General features: G+C 53.8%; 1 protein-coding gene across 2 annotated transcripts; it reads left to right on the top strand.

The window, feature by feature from the left end:
• The first annotated feature begins 90 nt into the window (after nucleotides 1-90).
• On the top strand, nucleotides 91-14,195 carry RRP9 (ribosomal RNA processing 9, U3 small nucleolar RNA binding protein). Of its 2 annotated transcripts, none has more exons than XM_005285273.4 (15): nucleotides 91-248; nucleotides 778-860; nucleotides 1,801-1,916; nucleotides 5,580-5,647; nucleotides 6,970-7,011; nucleotides 7,703-7,829; nucleotides 8,686-8,810; nucleotides 9,560-9,652; nucleotides 9,960-10,060; nucleotides 10,649-10,783; nucleotides 11,565-11,627; nucleotides 11,714-11,859; nucleotides 12,882-12,961; nucleotides 13,311-13,384; nucleotides 13,997-14,195. In XM_005285273.4, the coding sequence occupies exons 1-15, from the start codon at nucleotides 168-170 to the stop codon at nucleotides 14,097-14,099; spliced, it is 1,437 nt and encodes a 478-aa protein (XP_005285330.1). In that variant the 5' UTR covers nucleotides 91-167; the 3' UTR covers nucleotides 14,100-14,195. The 2 variants fall into 2 exon arrangements, with proteins under 2 accessions (XP_005285330.1, XP_005285329.1); XM_005285272.4 differs by having other exon boundaries at nucleotides 11,714-11,871.
• The last annotated feature ends 4,020 nt before the right edge of the window (nucleotides 14,196-18,215 follow it).

Below are 18,215 nucleotides of genomic sequence, written 5' to 3'. Positions count from 1 at the left end.
GGAAGGAACGCGAGTACGGAGGGGCGGACCTGTGAATAATTCCAACCAATGGAGAGGGAGCTGAGGGCGGGCCGGAGTGGCTCTGCCCAATGGGAGGGATCTAGGGGCGGAACTAGAGCGCCACGTGCAGCTGGCGCTGAGCAGCAGGCTGGGTCGGAGGCAGCAGCATGGCGGCGTCGGGAGCTAAGAAGAAACAGCAGCAGCAGCGAGCGGCCGCGGCGGGGGGAGCCGGGCGCAGGCGGCGCAAGGTGGGGGCGGGAACAAGGGCGCCCATTGGGGAGGAGATCGAGATCGGTTAGGGCAGGAAGTGAGGAGCTGGTGGGGGAATCGGGGACGGATGGGCAGCGTGGGGGAATGGGGCAGGCTGGCGGAAGCGGGGGACAGGGGCTGGGTAGAGGAAATGGGGCAGGGGGCTGGCTGGGGGAATTGAGGGCTAGGGGGCTGGAGGGGTTGGGTAGGGGGAACGGGGTGGAAGGCTAGAGGAGTTGGAGGGAACTATGGGAATGGAGGTAGGTGGGGGGCTGGGGAGAATGGGGGAGGAAGCAAGGATTTCCTAGGCTGGCTAAGGTAGCTGCCTATCACTTTTCCTCTGCTTATTATGGACTGGAGGTGACAACATTGTGGGGATCCTAGGGTGGTTGCAAGGAGTGGGCTCTCCCTGCCCATTGCCCCCCTCACTCCCAGTTATGAGAGGGGAGACAGCGTGGGCTGGTGTTCTCCCCCCCCCCCCCCCCTTGCTATAGGCAGGATGTGCTGAAAGAGGGTTTTGTTCTTGAGGTCCCTGATGCAGAGGAGAAATCCTGGCAGAAAGCTGGCTCGAAGCTGAATGAGGAGATCTCCAGCGACTCCGATGCAGAGAAGTAATGCACTGGCCCCCCTGTGGGTGTTGCCCCAAAGGGTCCCTCAGATAGCCACCCTGCAGAGCAGAACCCAGGAAACATCCCTATCCATGCACACCCCTCCTTCCACTCCAAGGTGCCCAAACACTGTAGAGGTGAGGGCCATAGAAATAGAGAGAGATCCCTCCTCCTGGGGTTCAGTGGGGGGAAACAAGGTGGGACACCCAGAGCTCTTCTTTTGTATGCTTTTCCTGAGGTCACTGTGCAACTTCCTACAATCAGGAGACAGTGGTTTCGGGGGCCTGTCCCAGACTGGGGAGCAAACTCCCCCAGGAATTAAGGACCATCACCACAGGGTGTATTAAAAAAAAATCCCAGACCACTCCACTGCATACACTTCTCCCTTTAGGAGGGGAGGAGAGAATAAGCATATGAAGATGTTACTCACATTGCTCAGCTGGAAAGCACTCAGATGCTACAGTGATGAGCATGGTGTAAGTATCTACATAGACTAGACTCTGGCTCCATGGTTCTATGCAGGCTGTTCTATCCTGTTCATTTGGATGGATTCTTGCAGAACTATAGTTAGTTACAGTTGCACAAAGCACTTTGTTCCAAGCCAGACTTTCACAGTCCCTCTCACTTAAAGCGGTGGGGGCCACTGTTTCAGAAATGTGGGGTCTAATACTAGGTGGTGGGGACCCTCTCCACTGAATGTTATTTCTTGGTTAATTACAAAGAACTTGCCCTTTTATACACTTTTAAATAAAGTTGAGTGGGGCCTGTTTATGTACTTAAACTGCTGTGCATGAATGTCCCTCCGTACACAGACTTCAGTCCAAAAGCAGATTTTATTGACTGGATACTAGACTACAAATGGTCTATAAAGTGAAAGGTGTTATGGTTGGAGGAAGAGACCCCCTCCCAGGCACACCCCCACCCTCCCTCTCTCCCCCTGTAGCCCTACATTTGGTGGGAAGCGGAAGAAGGAGAATGAGGCAGAAGAGATTGAAGAGACGGCACAGGAGAAGAAGCTGAGATTAGCCAAACTTTACCTGGAGCAGCTTCGACAGCAGGGTGAGTATTCGGCAGGCTGGGTGCATGTGGCTGGGTGCATGTGGCTGGGTGCATGTGGCTGGGCAGTGCAGGGAATGCTATTGAGGAGCGAGGACACTAGTAGCTGTACCTCAGCCCTGCTGCTCTTCCTTACTGATTTGCACACAGGAATTGTGCCTCTTCCCTGCTACTCAGGCTTCAGTGCTGTAATAAGTGGACTGCTTTCGCTAGATGAAATTTGCTATTAAGCACAGACCCCAAAGAAGAGGCAGTCTAAACTCCTTGGGGACAATCTAAATAGTTTAATGCATTTACTAGTATATAGAGAAGTATAAAATTAAAAGTGACAAACATGCGGTGTCTCCTACTCCTTGCTTGCTTACTTTCCTAAAGGTGGCGATTCAGCATAGGTGGCACAGTCGCTACACAAATCGAATCTACAGTTTGTCTTGACATGTAACAATGGATGTGTTGTCTGTGTTCTGAGTAACTTGAAAGAAAAGCTCTGAAATGCTTTCTTTGTCATCTGCATTGTTGTGTCCTGAAGCTTGTTGTAAGTCATCTGCTATGTAAAATACTATCTTTTTTGGATAAAGTCTGCCACAGTTGCAGAATAAGCTGCTCGTCTCTGAGTACATCACCTGAGGTGTCAAGCCTTGCCTAGCCTGGGACAGGATTCTGCAATTCTCCTACTTTTAGGCTGGGCTACTATATCCTGTGTATCAAGGCTGGTTATCCTGCAGGTGTGATTGAGTTTGGCACCTGCAGTTCTTCTGTTTAGGAGTCTGATCAGCGGTAATGTAAGATAGTGGACTTACGGCTGGAGTTCCCCCATGTGGATCGGTGTGGCATAGCATCTTTTTCCTCATTTAGTGCCCCCTGGTGACAGCTGGTCCAGCCCTGCAGGGGTCTCTTCTCATGACATGGCCCTCTGGTCAGGTCATGCTTTAGTCCCATGTATTTTGGGGTAACAGTGTCACAGGTCAGAGGTACCAAAACTCTTCCACCCTTCCCAGGGTTGATCCTCTGCAGGCTTTGCCCCCGTCCCAGGCTCTGCAGGGCCTTTCCTCTCTTACAGAAGGCTGCCTCCCCAGGCTTTCTCCCTGATGGTCTGGCTCCTCCCAGGCCACTGACCCTTAGGGCTTCTTTCCTAGAGTCTCTCTTCTCCCTGGTCTGCTTTAAGGGACCCCTTCTCCCCCCTACCCTTGCCCTTCAGGAACATTTCCAGGACACAAGTTCCTTTCTGCAGGCTCTTCTGTGGTTCCTCTCCCAGAGAGTGGAAACTTCCAGCAACCCCTCTCCTGGGGCTCCTGCCAGATTTCTCTCCTTGAGAGGATTCCTGAACCTCCTCCTAGTCTCCCCACGCTCTAGTCCCACAGAACAACTGCAAAGTTTCTCTCTCCAGCCCCTTCTGCTCAGGACTTCCCCTCTTTTATAGCACCATTAGCTGGGCTTCATCTTCAGTTAAGCCTGACCCACCGTCCAGCTGGGTTAATTGGCCTTTCCCTGCCACAGTGACCCTCACAGGTGTGCATAGTGCCAAAACAGGCTCTTAAAACCACAATTTCTATGCTGCAGTAGGAACAAAGCATTGGAGAGAGAGGATTATAGAACAGAACAGTCTAGACACATCTGCCTTGTCTAAAGACTTACAATCCCCTACTGTTAGCCTAGGCAGGCCTGACCTCTTCAGACAACCCACCGGGTGCCTGTCCCAGCCTGTTTTCCCCCTCCCTTGAGAGAGGGTTCCTTTTTAACCCTCTGGCAGCTTTTTTACTCTGTTCCTGCCCTTCTGGTCAACAGTCCTGTGGGCTCAGCAGGAGACAGAGCCAGACTCATGAAAGCACAAAGGCCTGGCATTGTCCTTAACAACTCTCAGGTGTTTGTGGAGTGGTGGCTTAGCTCTTCTTCTTTGCTGCTGGTTTTCCCAGACTGCCCTGTTGATCTAACTGGCTAGTCATACAGTAAGCACCCCAATAACCAAGCCAACATACAGAACTTGTAAATTACAAAGCAGCTCCAAATCTTGTCATCCTTCAACGTCTCACTGGGGAAGCACAAATAGGGTGTCATTAAAGGATCTAAACTAGGCACGTGCCAGGTTTAAAAGACTTGAAAGATCTGCTAGTGAGACTGTGCTGTTGTTCATAGATTCCAAGGCCAGAAAGGGATCACTGTACTCATGTAGTCTGAGCTCCTGTATAACACAGGCCAGAGAACTGCCCTGAAACAATTCCTGTTTGAACTAGGCCGGCTCTTTTAAAGTACACTTTATATCCCCCATATATAGGATTGCCAGTGATGGGAAATGCACCATGACACTTGGTAAAACTTTTCAGTGGTTAACTACCCTCACTGAAAAATGTACATCGTATCTCCAGTCTGAATTTGTCAACCGCCTGTACTTTATCCTTTGCATGTAATCGCAGTAAAAGACTTCTTTTTTTTTTTTAAACAGGTTAAGGGTAAATCTAGATAGCTTGTTTTCCTAGCAGGATAAGTACCAGTCTCACTGAGACTAATATAACAAGAGGGCAGTGTTACTACTGTAGCCTGTTCTGGGGAATGCTTCAGAGGGAGTGTAGCAGTTAGATCAAGAGGCCTGGATTCTGACCTTGGATCTGCTGCCAACTTACTGTGAGATGTTGGGCAAGGCCGTCCCTTCTCTGCACATCCATTTCAATGCTTGTTAAAGTGGGGACAATACAGGAGCCATGGGCATGATGCAGTTCTAGCTTTCAGCTGCATTCACACTAAGCCCTGGCTCCATTTCCCATTGAGCTGACAAAATCACCACCTAACCCAGCAGGGAACTGACCCAAAATAGGACTTTGCAATGGCAGGAACATCCCGAGACACTAGCAGCTTTAAGATTCCATTGCACATAACAGCAAGCACATCATGTTTTCCCAAGATTTCTGTGTAGTGCCAAAGGATGCATAGACTATAAGCTTGGATCCTACAATGCCACACTTGTCATAAGAACCGCTATAGACTAGAATGACCCAGTGAGGAAGTTTCAGGTGTGTCAGTCACACCTGCAGCACCCCCTATCCAGCTGTTTTAAAAATAATCCCCAGAAAAGGATATAAAATCTTTTATGCAACCAGATGAAGCCCTGAAGTATGCTCAGGAACTGCTTATAGCACGGGCACAGTGATAAACTCTGCCTTAAAGCGGTAATGCAAGAGCTAGAATGCTTAAGTTTCCACATGTAACCCAGGGTTGTGAGTTCAATCCTTGAGGGGGCCACTTAGGGATCTGGGGCAAAAATCTGTCTGGGGATTGGTCCTGCTTTGAGCAGGGGGTTGGACTAGATGACTTCCTGAGGTCCCTTCCAACCCTGATATTCTTTGATTCTATGTTGATATGGGGGATGTGTGGTCTGCTGTTGGCCAGGAAACTACCGTAAATGAGACTGGGCCCGATGATCTGGGGTCTAAGTCTGGAGCAGGAGGGCTGACCAGGCAGTCACTGGGGACCAGCTCCCCATGTATTTGCATAGTTAAAACCCTGTGCTGCTAATCCAATGTGTAGTTCCTTGAGGGCTGTCTGCTGCTTGCTCCTCTTGGAGAGGAAGCTCTGCTAATGCAGGAATGTTCATTGATTCAGTCGAATGCCTTCTTGCTGTGCATGCGGTGCTCTATTCCTAATGCGCTGTCTCTGTGCTTGTGTCTTGGGCAGAGGAGGAAAAGGCAGAAGAGGAGGCCTTGGAAAAGGACTTGGTTGCTGGCCGACTGAAGGAAGATGTGGTGAGTAGGCCGCTTGGGGGAGAGGAGTTAATGGATTCAGGGGCTCCTTCCTTGCTGACGTCTTTTCTTTTGAATTGCGCCTGCTTCTTCCCTTCTGATGCTCCTGGAGCCCTGGGGATTTCCCCCCTCTGTCCCCCCCACCCCAATTCCTTTCAGCCTGCCTTGAGGGCCTGTCTCGTGGCTACAATCTCTGAGACGAGAGTGTCTGCTCACTCCCACACAAATGTGCATTTGACTTTTACTGCGGCTTTCGTTAAGTGGCCAGAGCAAAGCTAAGTCTCTGCCTTCCAAACATCCCCCAGCTGGGGAGAAAGTGACTTGAATCTCTGCATGGAATTGCCCTCTCCCCCCCCACCCACCGTCCCAAATCATCTTTCTGATTGCACTGATCTATGGCTCTCTGAACCTGAGGGAAACCAAGCAGCTGCTCCATGCATGGGAACCTAGTCCTCTGCTAAGCAGAGAGGTAAACACACCCATGGGCCTCTTTGCATATTCCTGTTTAAACCATCAGCATTCTTAAGGTGCCCATCACCTGGGTTGCCTAACAACACGTGTATTGGCTTAGTGTTAATCTAAGTATTGGGAAGGTATGTTCACTTGAACGTATTGTACTCTCTCCACAATTCTGGCCACCCTTGTCAAGTATCCCATAACACCTTGCGTTCGGAGAAGTATGCTTTGGCTTAGGAAGATAGGAAAACGATCAGGATCAGCACACAGGAGTGTTTTACCATAGCAAGAGGTAGGGAGTAACTCTCTCAGGCTACTACTAGAATGTCCCAAAGAAAAAAGATAAGACCATGCAAACCACAGAGGTGCCTTCACGGGCCTAGTACCTGGAGTGCATGCTCTCAGAACAAAGAGGTAAGGGGGTACAGCATGGTACCAGAAAAACAACATAGAAAGCTGATTGGTTAAATCCAGTTTCAGGTGCTGTACACAGCACTTCTTGTAAATGGCTAGGATATAGAAAGGTGGCTTTAGGGTGGTGACTTTGGGAGCACATCTTTGGTGTAAGGTGAATTTAACACTTCACGAGAGCTTCCCAGAGCCAGGTTCGATATGATACTGTTCTTCCTGTCCTATGCGTTTTATTGTCTTTTAGCAACAAGCCTGGGTGATATTGGTTATTTGGTTTTCTGGAATGTATTTCAGGCCGAACCGAAGCGTGGTCAAGCAGTTGACTGTGCAACTGAACAACTTTTGTATCTAAATTGTCCTCATTTCACATCTTGTAAGGGCAGAATAGCCTCCACTATGCAGGGACTGAGTGCCTAGGGCTTTGCTGCTCATGTCTAACTGCCTCGTACTTTCAACAGCTTGAACAGAAGGGAAAACTTCAGCGACTGATCGCCAAAGATGTAAGTTTGCAAAGCTTTGCATGAACAGTTCTGTTTCAGAGTTGGGTAGGGGCAGGGAGAGGTTGCTGGCTGCCCATTCTCCCTTTGAGAGGGGTTGGGGAGAGGGTGTCTCATTGTCATGTGATCCCTTTCTGGACTGGCTCAATCTCCCAGCTGTCAGATCGACTGTTCTCTCACAATGCAGGCGCCTGGGACGAGCTTGCTCCTAGTTCAGTTGAAACAGCATTTGCATGTTAGGGCAAGGTGGCCCTGCACTAACCTGGGACTCTTGTGGATCCAGGTTTGCTCTGTGGAAACGTGGCCTAATGGGTAGAGCACTGGACTGGACGGCAGGAGACCTGGGTTAAATTCCATGCTCTGCCACAGACTTCTTGAGTGACCTTGGGCAAGTCATGTGGCATGTTTGTGCCTCAGTTTCCTATCTTAAAATGGGGATAATAGCATTGTCCTATCACAGGGGTGTTGGTAGTGCTCTGTTGTTGGTAATGGGGGTGGGGGGGGTATATAAGTACCTTTAAATATTTGAAAATCTTGACCTTCTAAAGTTGGGTGCTGACAGCTAGATCTTTGAGGTGCTGCGCTCCCACTGAAGTCAGTGTGTATCCCATCACCAGGGATAAAATAGCTCGCAACCCCATGCAAGTTCTGTGGCGCCGGAGCACTTTGTTAATGAGGTGCTGTGTGTGAACAGTTGCAGCCTCCAGATACAGCAGCCATCCGAGTGCTGCGAGGTCACCAGCTGCCCATCACCTGCCTGGTCATCTCTCCAGATGACAAGTGCATCTTCTCAGCTGCCAAAGACTGCTCCATCATCAAATGTGAGTTGTTCCTAGGCCACCTCCCCTCTTAGTCCAGTGGCTTGCAGGTTCCAGCATTTCCAAAGGCAGTTGTGAAGAGCATCCTCCCCCATCTCCCGGCAGGTGCCGTGTTCACACGTTATAGCTATGCAGGGCAGGCTGTCAGAGCTTGTCAATTTCTAGTTTTGCTTGTAGCCTCCTCTTCTGAAGGGAAGTCTCTTGCTTCGTTACAAGCTAGATTTTAGTGCTGGAGCAGCACTGACCCTGCAAGCAGGATCTAACTCTTCAGAAGTGTCCACTAAGTTGGGGGGGAGGGGTGTCCCTCAGTTCTTGAGTGCTTAGCTCCAAACACCTACACCCCTGTTTTCCAGAAGTGCCATGCACACGCAGCTCCCACTGCCTTGGGGGGAGGAGGGGAGGAGAGAGAAATGGGTGCTTAGATCTTAGGGGCCCAAAATAAGTTGACCCTCCTGAAAAAATGAGTCTCGGTCTTTAGCATTCACAGTGGGATAGAAGGCACTGTTAAGTACAGCGTCAGCTCTGCCCTCTGGCAGCTTGCTTTGGGCTGGTGCAGGAACTCCACTGTACTGTTGTGATCCTCCTGCACCTTGCTCTGAGCAGATGTGGATAGTTGGTATCGCCTGCCTCATTACCAAGGAGTCCCCGTTAATGGAACGAGATGGGTGAACTGGGACCATCAGGTGTGCCTTGCATGCTCTTTTTCCTAACCCTCTGGGGAGGCGCTGGCCCTGTCTCTATGGCCCTTGGCTTGCCAAGAGGACATGCTGGCCAAGGCAGCCCTGCTAGTCTGGCTAAGAAAGCCAGAGGCTTAGCCCTGCAGAATCAGGCAGGAGGTGACCGATGCAGTCTGCTGCAGGGGATGTGGAGAGCGGGAAGAAGTTGCACGTGATCCCTGGAGGGAAGAAGGGGACAGAGGCCCAGCACGTCTGCCACACAGCGCATGTTCTCTCCATGGCCATCTCGTCAGATGGCAAATACCTGGTAAGGCGGAACGGCCAGGCTTTGCCCTCTCCCCTGCTGGTTGGCTCACCCTTGTTGTCTAGTCATGCAGTGAGAGGAGGCTCTTGTCGTTGAGTTCTTGGCACACGCTGTCCGCTTTCTGCTTCATTGCAAATGCTGGACCCCCTTTGATCCCCCACCCTGCTGCCTGCTCACCGTCCCTGGGCCCCCCTCGGAGCTGGGTGGGCTGCTCTGGCAGGCAGAGCTGGGCGCTGCCACCCTCCAGAGAGGATACAGGAGCTGCAAACAGCACATCAGCTGTGAGTGCATGGTACACGGCTCGTCTGGTGAGACCTTGTTGGGGGAGCTTGCTCTGATAGAAGCAGGGTCCATCTCTGCCCCAGTGGCGAAATGCTGATGGCTGCTGTGCCATGATTGGGACCAGTCACCGGCAGCACACACAGTATCACCGCTGCCTCTCTGGCCGGCTTCACAGCTGGATCTCACCAGCCTTGGGCTCCAGCGTTGGCTGTGGTACTGATGGGACCATCCCGAGAGGAGGAGGAAGGGCAAAGGCTGTTTGCTCTGTATGCTCTCCAGGGGAAGACAGTGAGCTGGGAACAAAACCAAGGGGTGGCTAGTGGGGAATCCCACCTCCCATCTGGCTGAGACCTCTCCCTGTGGGCCTCTGAAATGGCAGCAGAACATAATAGTGCAGCCACACAGCCCGCTGTGATGACATAGACCTAATTAGGGGCTGCTAGTGAGAGTGTCCTCTGTCTCCCTGCCAGGCCACAGGAGACAGAAACAAACTGATCATGATCTGGGAGGCTATCACATGCAAGCACCTGTATAAATTCACTGGCCATCGAGACGCTGTGACGGTGAGTGGCTGGAGTGCTGGGGCCGTGTAGCTCAGACACAACAAGGCGGCTTTGAGCACCCGATCCTTCCACGCTGACTTGGGAAACATATCTAGGCTCTGACTAAAAGTCAGGGAGCCCTTTCTCCATGGGAATCCTCTTCCCCCTTTGAGTGCCTTTCCTCTGAGGTGCTGAGCTCGGGATGGGTGGGAAATTTGGCTGCTTCCAGGGCAGCCTTTCCTTAGGGTAGTCACCTTGGAGAATGCAGTTCTGGATCGGCATTAAAGCCACTCTTCTGTATTTAGCACCTGTCTCTCCCCCCACGCAGGGCTTGTCGTTCCAGAAGGGCACTCACCAGCTGTACAGCGCCTCGCACGATCGCTCTGTCAAAGTCTGGAACGTGGCTGAGAACGCCTACGTGGAAACTCTGTGAGGACCCAGTTCTCTGTGCCCTGGGGCAGGAGAGCCAGGGCGGCTGAGCTGGGAGGATTATGTGGCTTTTGGGGTTGACCCTGGAGATGGAAGACTGGGATTCCTGGGAAGGGGGCTCCAGCAGACTTGGCCCAGCAATGCATTTGGCCCCCGAGCTGTCCTATGGTCACTGCTCAAGGCTGCCCTGCCCTAACAAGCGGCCCATTCAGTTTGGTGGCACCCATGGTCAGGCTCACCTGATCGGGACCCCTCCTACTGCATCAGTAGCTGTGATGTGGCCGCAGCTCAGAAATCTCCTGAGGGCCTGAGTCATTCATGCCAAGCGTGGTTATCTGAGATAGATACCAGCTGTGTCTGGTGAGAGGCCAAGTATTCTGTGGGGATGGAGGCCTGGTGTGCTGTAGCCACAAGCCCCCCCCATCCAGGAGAACCAGTGATCAGCGTCGGCTGTGCAGTGGTGGGAGATGACCATCGAGGCTGAGAATGCAGAACCTGTGTGGGAAGGGATGTAGAAGGTGTCAGGCTGGGCTCCCTGGGTTACTGAGACTGGATCTCATCTTCTGCTCGGTTTGCTCCCAACTCCAGGTTCGGGCACCAGGATGCGATCACGGGGCTGGACAGCCTGAGCCGGGAGTGCTGTGTCACGTCAGGCGGGCGAGACGGCACCGTCCGGGTCTGGAAGATCCCTGAGGAGTCTCAGCTTGTGTTCTACGGGCACCAGTAGGTGTGGGCAGCAGCCCCTGCAGAGGGTGGTGAGGGCTGTGGGGCATCTGCTCCGCTTAACTCACTTCACCTTCCATGGCAGCTCCTCTGCCAAAGCATAATACCCGTCTGGTGGTTGCCAGCAACTGCCCTGGTCTGTTCTACCTCCCCTCCTCCGCTCTGCAGCCCAGTGTCTTGTCAGATGCCTCCCAGCACCTGCCTCGTGCATGGTTATCGGCCACACCTGTTGAGCTGGTGGTGGCACGTGCTACCTTGCCTAATCCCTGCAGGAGTGATGCAGACATGCTGGGTGGGGGAGGCTGGCTGTTGGCCATCCACAGCACTGCACCGTGCATGGGACCGCTCCTCCCGGCAGCAGCTCCTGGAAGCAGCTCAAGCCAAGCTCCCATATCAGTGGTGCAGCGTGGAACTAGGCCAGCCAGGCTGAACCACAGGGCAAGCGGCTCAGCCGGCAGTAGGACTCGTTCAGAGCGTTCGTGCCAGATCCCAGTGGGGGAGCAGCCAAAAGGGGGAAATGTCACCTTCTGGGAGGTGACCTAGAGAATGCTCCGCCTCTAGGGGGCTGCCTGTTGCAGTGAGGGGCTGCCAAGGAGGCCTGTTCTGAATCATGCTGAGTGCCACCAGCACAGTCTCCTTTGAGGAGTGGTGTTGGAAGCCCAGTCTGCACTCAGCTCAAGTTCTGGGGTTACCCTTGCCTCTGGTGCTCTGGCACCCTGCAGGGTAACTTCCCAGGGGGCCCACAGCCACAAATCATTCTCCTTCCCTCTGCCCATCTTAGGGGCTCCATCGACTGCGTCCAGCTGATCAACGAGGAGCACATGGTGTCCGGCGCGGACGACGGGTGAGTAACCCTGCTGGAAACATGCTGGGGGTGCTGCAGGCCTGGGCTCTGGCACGTAGCCTCATCCGCTCCACGTCTCACAACAGGTCGGTCGCCCTTTGGGGCCTTTCAAAGAAGAAGCCGCTCACGACGGTGAGGCAAGCGCATAGTAACCACGGCGCCCAGGGCCTGGAGCAGCCATACTGGATCTCCTCGGTGGCCACCCTGCTGAACAGTGACGTTGTAGCCACAGGTGCCTCGCGCTGTGAGACCCTCGCTTTTGCTGTTGCTTTGGGACTGGGGCGGGGAGGAAGGATGCAGTACTTTGCAGGCCCCTGGCAGCTGGGTGATCTTGGCTTCCTCCCTGGCTCTGGCTTTGGGCTTCCTCCCTGCAGCTTGGGCCAGCACTCTGTACAGCTGGGACAATGCCTGTCTCGTGGGCGGGGCCGGCTTACTGTTTGAAGTGCTCCAAGGGGCTCAGATGGAAAGCGCCCTGGACGGGTCATTCCTCAGGCTCCTAACTTCTCTCTTCTGGGAACCTGGCTCTGCTTTCCTGGCAGCCCCGGGGAATTTACCCACAACTGGCCCTATGCTGCTCTCAACTAGCCCAGTCCCTGCCACTCCTACAACTCCTACCCCTGGCACTCTCAGGCTTGCCACCCTGGCTTAGAAACTAGCTGAGGAGTGGGGAAGTCCTGCTTGGATGGGAAGGGAGTGGTTTGGGGCAGGCTGGGAGGAGGAGGGAGGGCTTGGTTTGAACTTGGATCCATGTCACATACAATAAATGACTGGTGAGCTCGGAGCAAGAGGTAACTGCACTTGGGGTTCTGGGGACATTGGCTGGGCCTCTCCAGAGAGCCACAGCCTTGTGACCAGTCTGTCCCGTGTGTCACTGGCAGGAGATCGCTGCGTCGCTCTCCTCTCTGGTTCTGACTTGCTCCCCCAGAGTGATGAGGATCCACTGCCGCCTAACCCCAGGCAGGATGGTGTTTTCCCCTGGAATAGGCCAGCTTGATGCTCCAATTGCCCAGCCAGCAGCTTCAGCTTCCTGTGGTCCCCGTTGTGTTGGTGGGGTGGCAGGGAGGGGGAGCTGGGCTGTGTGGGGTGCCGGTCGTGGATGCCAGCAGGGCTTGGTGTGGTGGCAGGGCCATGGGCTGAGGGAGACCACGCTAGCTTGGATCGGTGCAGAGCATGGCGGGGCCCAGGGGAGGCGCAGGGCCTGGCTGCGCAGGGCTTGGCCGCCCAAGGCCCTCACATTCTGCTCTGTGACCACAGGCTCGCACAGCGCCAGCGTGCGGCTGTGGAAGTGCGGCGAGGGATTCCGAAGGCTGGAGCCGCTCTTCGACATCCCCCTGGTAAGAAAGGGGCGTGGGCATGAAGGCTCCCCGTTGGCAGGCGAGGCTCATGGGAGCGGATGCTTGGGGCTGAGGAAAGATGGGAATTTCCATCTTCTGTCCAGCTGGGTTCCCCTTCCCCAAACGAGTCTGCTGTGCAGGCTGGGGTGAGGGAGTGCAGGTTTTGCTGGGGTCCACAATAAGCCCAGAGGGGCTCCCTCCCATCTGGTGTGTGAAGCCAATGAATTGCTGAGATTAAATCCCTTCTCGGCCTGATCGAAGTTGCATTGCCCTAATGGGAGCCCTGTCCTTGCAGAATAATAGCTCTCAAGCCTGCGGTACTGGCCTCATGCCTTTTCCTCTCTCTCAGATCGGCTTTGTCAACAGCTTGAAGTTCTCCAGTGCTGGGGATTTCCTGGTTGTTGGGGTCGGACAGGAACACAGGTACCGGCCTCGATGCTAGCTACAAGCTACATGGGGTCCCAGGAGCTCTGGCCCAAGGCCCCAGCCGCTAATCCCAGACCCTCTCCCAGCCCTTGTGGTAGTCTCTCTGCAGTGTGCAGTCTGAAGGAGCTGGCGATGGGGCGGAGCCTGTGCTGGGGACTTAGAAAAATCCAACATTTGGCATTAGACTCTTCTTCAGCTGGGAAGAAGGGTCTGTTAAATGCTGGGAAGGGGCAGCTTTTGGGGTGAAGCATACGAGGAGTGGGCTGTCTAGGAGGGGAGGGCAGAAAATGGCACTAACCCTCTTAAAAGCCCGGCTGGCACTGGTATGAAACTCCTCCTGCCATTGCTCCAGGGCAGCCTTACTAGTGACTTGCTTTCTCCTGGGGGAAATGGAGACACATCTTCCCCTTCTGTAGACCAGAGATGGCGCATTTCAGGTGCTGGATCTCTGCAAAGCACTGCAAGAGCCCCTGGGAGGTGCTAGAGCAGTGTGAAGCACTGGGTGCCAGCACTGGGACCCCCTGAGGAGGGAGCTCAGCTTGGCACCAGGTGGCTTTCTTGCTGGGGAGTGGGGGAAACAAAAGCTCAGGGTTTCTCTCTCGTGTTCAGGTTGGGCCGCTGGTGGCGAATCAAAGAAGCCAAGAACAGCATCTGCATCATCCCACTGCAGAGGACGACAGCTGGCAGCGCACAGCCAGCTGACGGCTCCTAACCCTGCTCCCCTCTTGCATACAGTCGTGTTGCTCCTAGAGCTTTGTGAGACTCTTGAGTTAAAACTTTGCATTAAAAGCAAACCCCCTGTGTAAAACCCTGCTGTCAGTGTCAGCCTGTCTACGGCTCGGATGCTTTGTCACATGCGAAACCGGAGGCAAGGACGTCCTCTCGGGCCGGTTGCAGGCTGGGCACAAGAGGAAAGGGAGGTGCAGCATATGAAATGAGACGCCCGGGCCCCCGCGACAAACTTACTCCTGCCCCCAAGGCCAGCGGCAGAACCTGCTCCAAAGGTGAGCAGCTGAGACCTGGCCTTTTTCGTGGGGGGGGGGGGGGGGATGGACATGCAGACTAAGCCATGGCAGCCCCAGTCTGACTCCCTCCCTTCCCAAGAACAGGCCAGAGCCACTCACTCAAATGGCCCATGACCTTCAAGGGCACGTTGCAAGGGGCAGCCCTATCTCTGCCTGCTGAGATCCCATGAAGAATTCCCTTTCTCTACAGATGTTGGAGCTTGTGGCAGGTCCCAGCATTTTCTCTTCCCTTTTGTGCTTAGCCTCAACGATGGGGCAAACTTCTGTGGGGAAAGCTGAGTAACAAGCAGTTGTGCTGCTAACTGTAAGTTACCCCCAGGCTAAATTCTCGCTTAGCATGTGTGTGTGTGCGCTGCCCACACCGAAAGTCCTGAGTAATCACAGCCCTGTAGATTCCACCACAAGAATCCAGACCTCCCTTCTGGGGTGGGGGGGAAGGGTTGTGCAGCAGATCTGGAGAGACTCTACTGCCTTTATTCAAACAAGGAGACAGGCCTCTTATTCATCTATGTCAGGTGCAATCACAGCATGAGCCCTCCCTCATTCTGATCAATCTGGCGGTGGGTTTGTTTTTGTTTTGCTCTCCCTCAGTCTCTGTGCTGCAGAGCTTGGGACTGATGATGCAGATCTCCGTTGTAGGGAACATCAAGGGAGGTTTGGAAGCTACCGTTCATGGCTGCTAATGTACTAAAGTTCAAGTGTCACGCGTTTTGTCTCGAAACTTGAGGCATTTTGAAATGTATCTGTGCTAACAGCAGCTGCAGCCTTGGAGACTGAATTAAGTGCTGTCATGTCTGTTTCCACCTGGGATCTGTCTTCAAGAAGAGCAGCTCTAAACTGCATTTTGATCAAACTCGAGCTTGCAGTGTGGCTAGGCTGTTTGGTGCTAAGCTAGAAAAGCAGGACCATTAAAAACCACCTCCTGTAGTTAAGATTTTAATCTCAGCTGTGACACTGTGTTTTGTTCTTTTAAACAGAGCTGTTCCTTAAAGCCTTGCAGGCTACTTCCTAAAAGCTGTGACTGCCTGCATGCTGCTCTTACATGGGCTTTCGGCTGCTATTCTCATGATCTGAGAGCTGATGGCTGCCCTAGCTTGGGTTGTGGTTTTTTTTATTATTATTTATTTATTGCAACAGTTCTGCTCCTGGACCTTCAGGGATAAGTTCAGCTCAGCCACCTATGCCAGCTCTGTTCCTGTGCATCAGCTCTTACAACAGCTGTGTCTGCCCAACTGCATTGACTCTGCCTGGCGTGGTACTGTACCTGAGCTGGGCCTCCCTGCATACTGCACTGGGGGAATGAACACCAGTGCTAAGAGTAAAAGAAGCCCTAGTGTCCCTCCCCACAACCTGGGCCAGAGGATTACTGAGCACAACGTCTGGTAGAGACTAACTGAGGTCCTAGCATTTGCCCTGCTACAGGTCAGGCACAACCTTGGCCTGAGGTCTTACCTGCCTTTGCCAAACAGTGGCTTCAACTTGGCAGTGGAGCTAGCCCTGTGCCATCTTTGCTACTCCCAGCCCTTGGCTGCTGCACACGTGGCAGACAGCTGTGTGCCTTGCATAGTGGGGCCATGAGGAAAGCTCATTAGAGAGAGAGTTAGCTGTCTCCAGTTTGTTAACAGGCAGATATACAGAGCCTGACATGGAGTGCTAGCCCTCAGGGAACACATGGAAGTGTTCAGTAGCTCAGTTCACTCCATCCTTGCAGCCATAGGCCACAAGCAGATATTAGCATCTGTTTAGGGAAGGAAAACCTAAGGAGGGGGAGGGAAGTGATTTCCTTGAGCTACAGCTGTAGTCTCTGCTGTGAGGACTCAGCCCAGCCCTGAAAGGGCTCCATGCATCCTGGGTTGCAGCCATGAGCCAGGGCCCTGGTGAAGGGGAGGAAGGGGCTACTGGCAGATGTACTGTGGGTGGCGTCCACCCCTCTCCCCTTCCTCTCCATCCCCAGCAGGGGAGCAAGCTAGCTAGCTCTGGCCTCCCCTGGGGTTGGCTTGGAAAAGTTACTGCTTTTAGCATGAGTATGGGCTCAGCAGCCTGCCCCTGCTGCCAGGGCAGTGTTGACTGGGGGGTGGGTTGCATCTCACTGCTGAGGATTGCAAGCCGGGACCTGAAAGCTGCCTTTAACGAGAGTGAATCAAACTTGGTGAGACAAGGGCTTTGGCCTCCAGCCTGGAAGGGCACAGGTGCCCCTCTGCTAGGGATAAGCAGAGCCCTGGTGGAAGCAGTGGCACTTGTCACGGTTGCACCTCCTGGTGCCAGGCCAGGGTAGGGCAGAGCTCTGCCCCAGTGCCCTCTGCTGAGCAGTACTGCGACCTTGGGATGGCCTGATTCTGCTACTGCAGCCCCCCACCTCAGCCCCATCTGTGCCAACACCCAGATAGGGTGACAGAAGTACATATAGCAGTCCCAACATCCCAGCCTGCAATCCTGCCAGGCTGGTGCTGAGGTAGTTACACCTCCTCCTGGCCCAGGAACCTCTCCCCACCCTCTGCCCTGGGGTGCTGCCCAAGGTCCCTGTGTTAAGAGCTAGTGCTGTTCCTTTTAGCCATGCTGCTGCTTCCCTGGGTCCCTTCCAGCCCCAGGGGCTTGCCCAGGAGTCTGAAGTAAAACAGCCTCGCCTCTGGCTCACAGACTTCTCCCAGCTCCTTGCTCTATTGCTGGAACAGGAGCCCCTAGCACTCCTCACTCTCTTCCCCCAGCCAAGGAGGGCTGGCTCTGGAGGGAGTCTCTCTTGCCTGACTCTTCAACTGCTTCGGTCACTAATTATAATTAATTTGCCAGCTCAGGAGGGGTGCTAGGCCCACCCCTTAAAGGGCCAGATAGGCTATAATTCTTGGCTAAGGCATTGGGCTGTGTCAGCAGGAAGGGCCTCATAGTGCAAGTGGCTGGCTTTGCATGTGTCTAGCCCATGGCTGATAGGAGCTGGGAGGCAGGGGGGGGGTGTGCACCTCCCATGCAGGCTGCTATGGCCTCCCAGGGGGCTGAAGCTTCCCACAAGCACAGCTGGCCCTTGCTACTGGCAAGTGAGCTGCCCAAACACTTAATATGCTGCCATCCCCTTTACCAGCCTCATACCCCTCTCTGCACTGGTGGAGGGAAGTGAGGGGAAGAGTTCATAATTAGCCCCTGCCCTGCTGCAGGATACTACTACTTCACCCTTTACACAGCTCAGTAGCATCATCTTCATTTCCCAGCTGGGGAAACTGAGGCTCAAGACCACCCAGCAGGCCAGGGCCAGAGCTGGGACTAGAACCCAGATCTCCCAAGAACCAGTCCAGAGATCTATTCAGTGGGCCACCTTTGCTTTTCTACTTTCGCAACTGCATTGTTTTCTCACCCCAAGGAAAAAGCTTGGTGCTGCCTTGGTTTTTAAAGTGAAGGCCCAGGGACTCCTGCCTGGCTCCCCTAAGCTGCCCCCTTCTAGCACCTCAGTGCACAGAGGAGTGACCTGACCTGGTGCTGCAACACTTTGCATTATTGTTTGTAGTATGGTGAGACAGAGAGGTGGCAGCTGGGCTGGGAGCCCTGTTGGGCAGCCCATACACTGAAGAGTCCACAGGGCAAAGGGTGTCAGATCCCCCCATGACAGAAGAACTGAGGCACAAAGTGATAACATGACTTGCCCATGGTGTGTCACACAATCTGGGGCACAGCAGGGCACTGACCCCACATTGCCTGACTCACACAACCCTACCACTCCATAATCAGTCCCTGGAGCCCTGCAGTTCTGCCAAGAAGACACAGACACCAGCTCTTGCTTTCTATTCCAGTGAGAGGCCCACATGGGACCAACGGGG

Source organism: Chrysemys picta, chromosome 7, assembly GCF_011386835.1.
Source record: "Chrysemys picta bellii isolate R12L10 chromosome 7, ASM1138683v2, whole genome shotgun sequence".
Taxonomy (NCBI): Eukaryota; Metazoa; Chordata; order Testudines; family Emydidae; genus Chrysemys; species Chrysemys picta.
This window is presented reverse-complemented; position numbering and strand designations above follow the sequence as displayed.

Bases quoted from the DNA above. Each gene is read 5' to 3' on its own strand.
- RRP9 (XM_005285272.4), top strand. From the start codon at position 168: ATGGCGGCGTCGGGAGCTAAGAAGAAACAGCAGCAGCAGCGAGCGGCC. The intron at 11,628-11,713 runs GTGAGTAACCCT...GTCTCACAACAG, and splicing joins GTGTCCGGCGCGGACGACGG to GTCGGTCGCCCTTTGGGGCC. The intron at 13,385-13,996 runs GTACCGGCCTCG...TCTCGTGTTCAG, and splicing joins GGGGTCGGACAGGAACACAG to GTTGGGCCGCTGGTGGCGAA.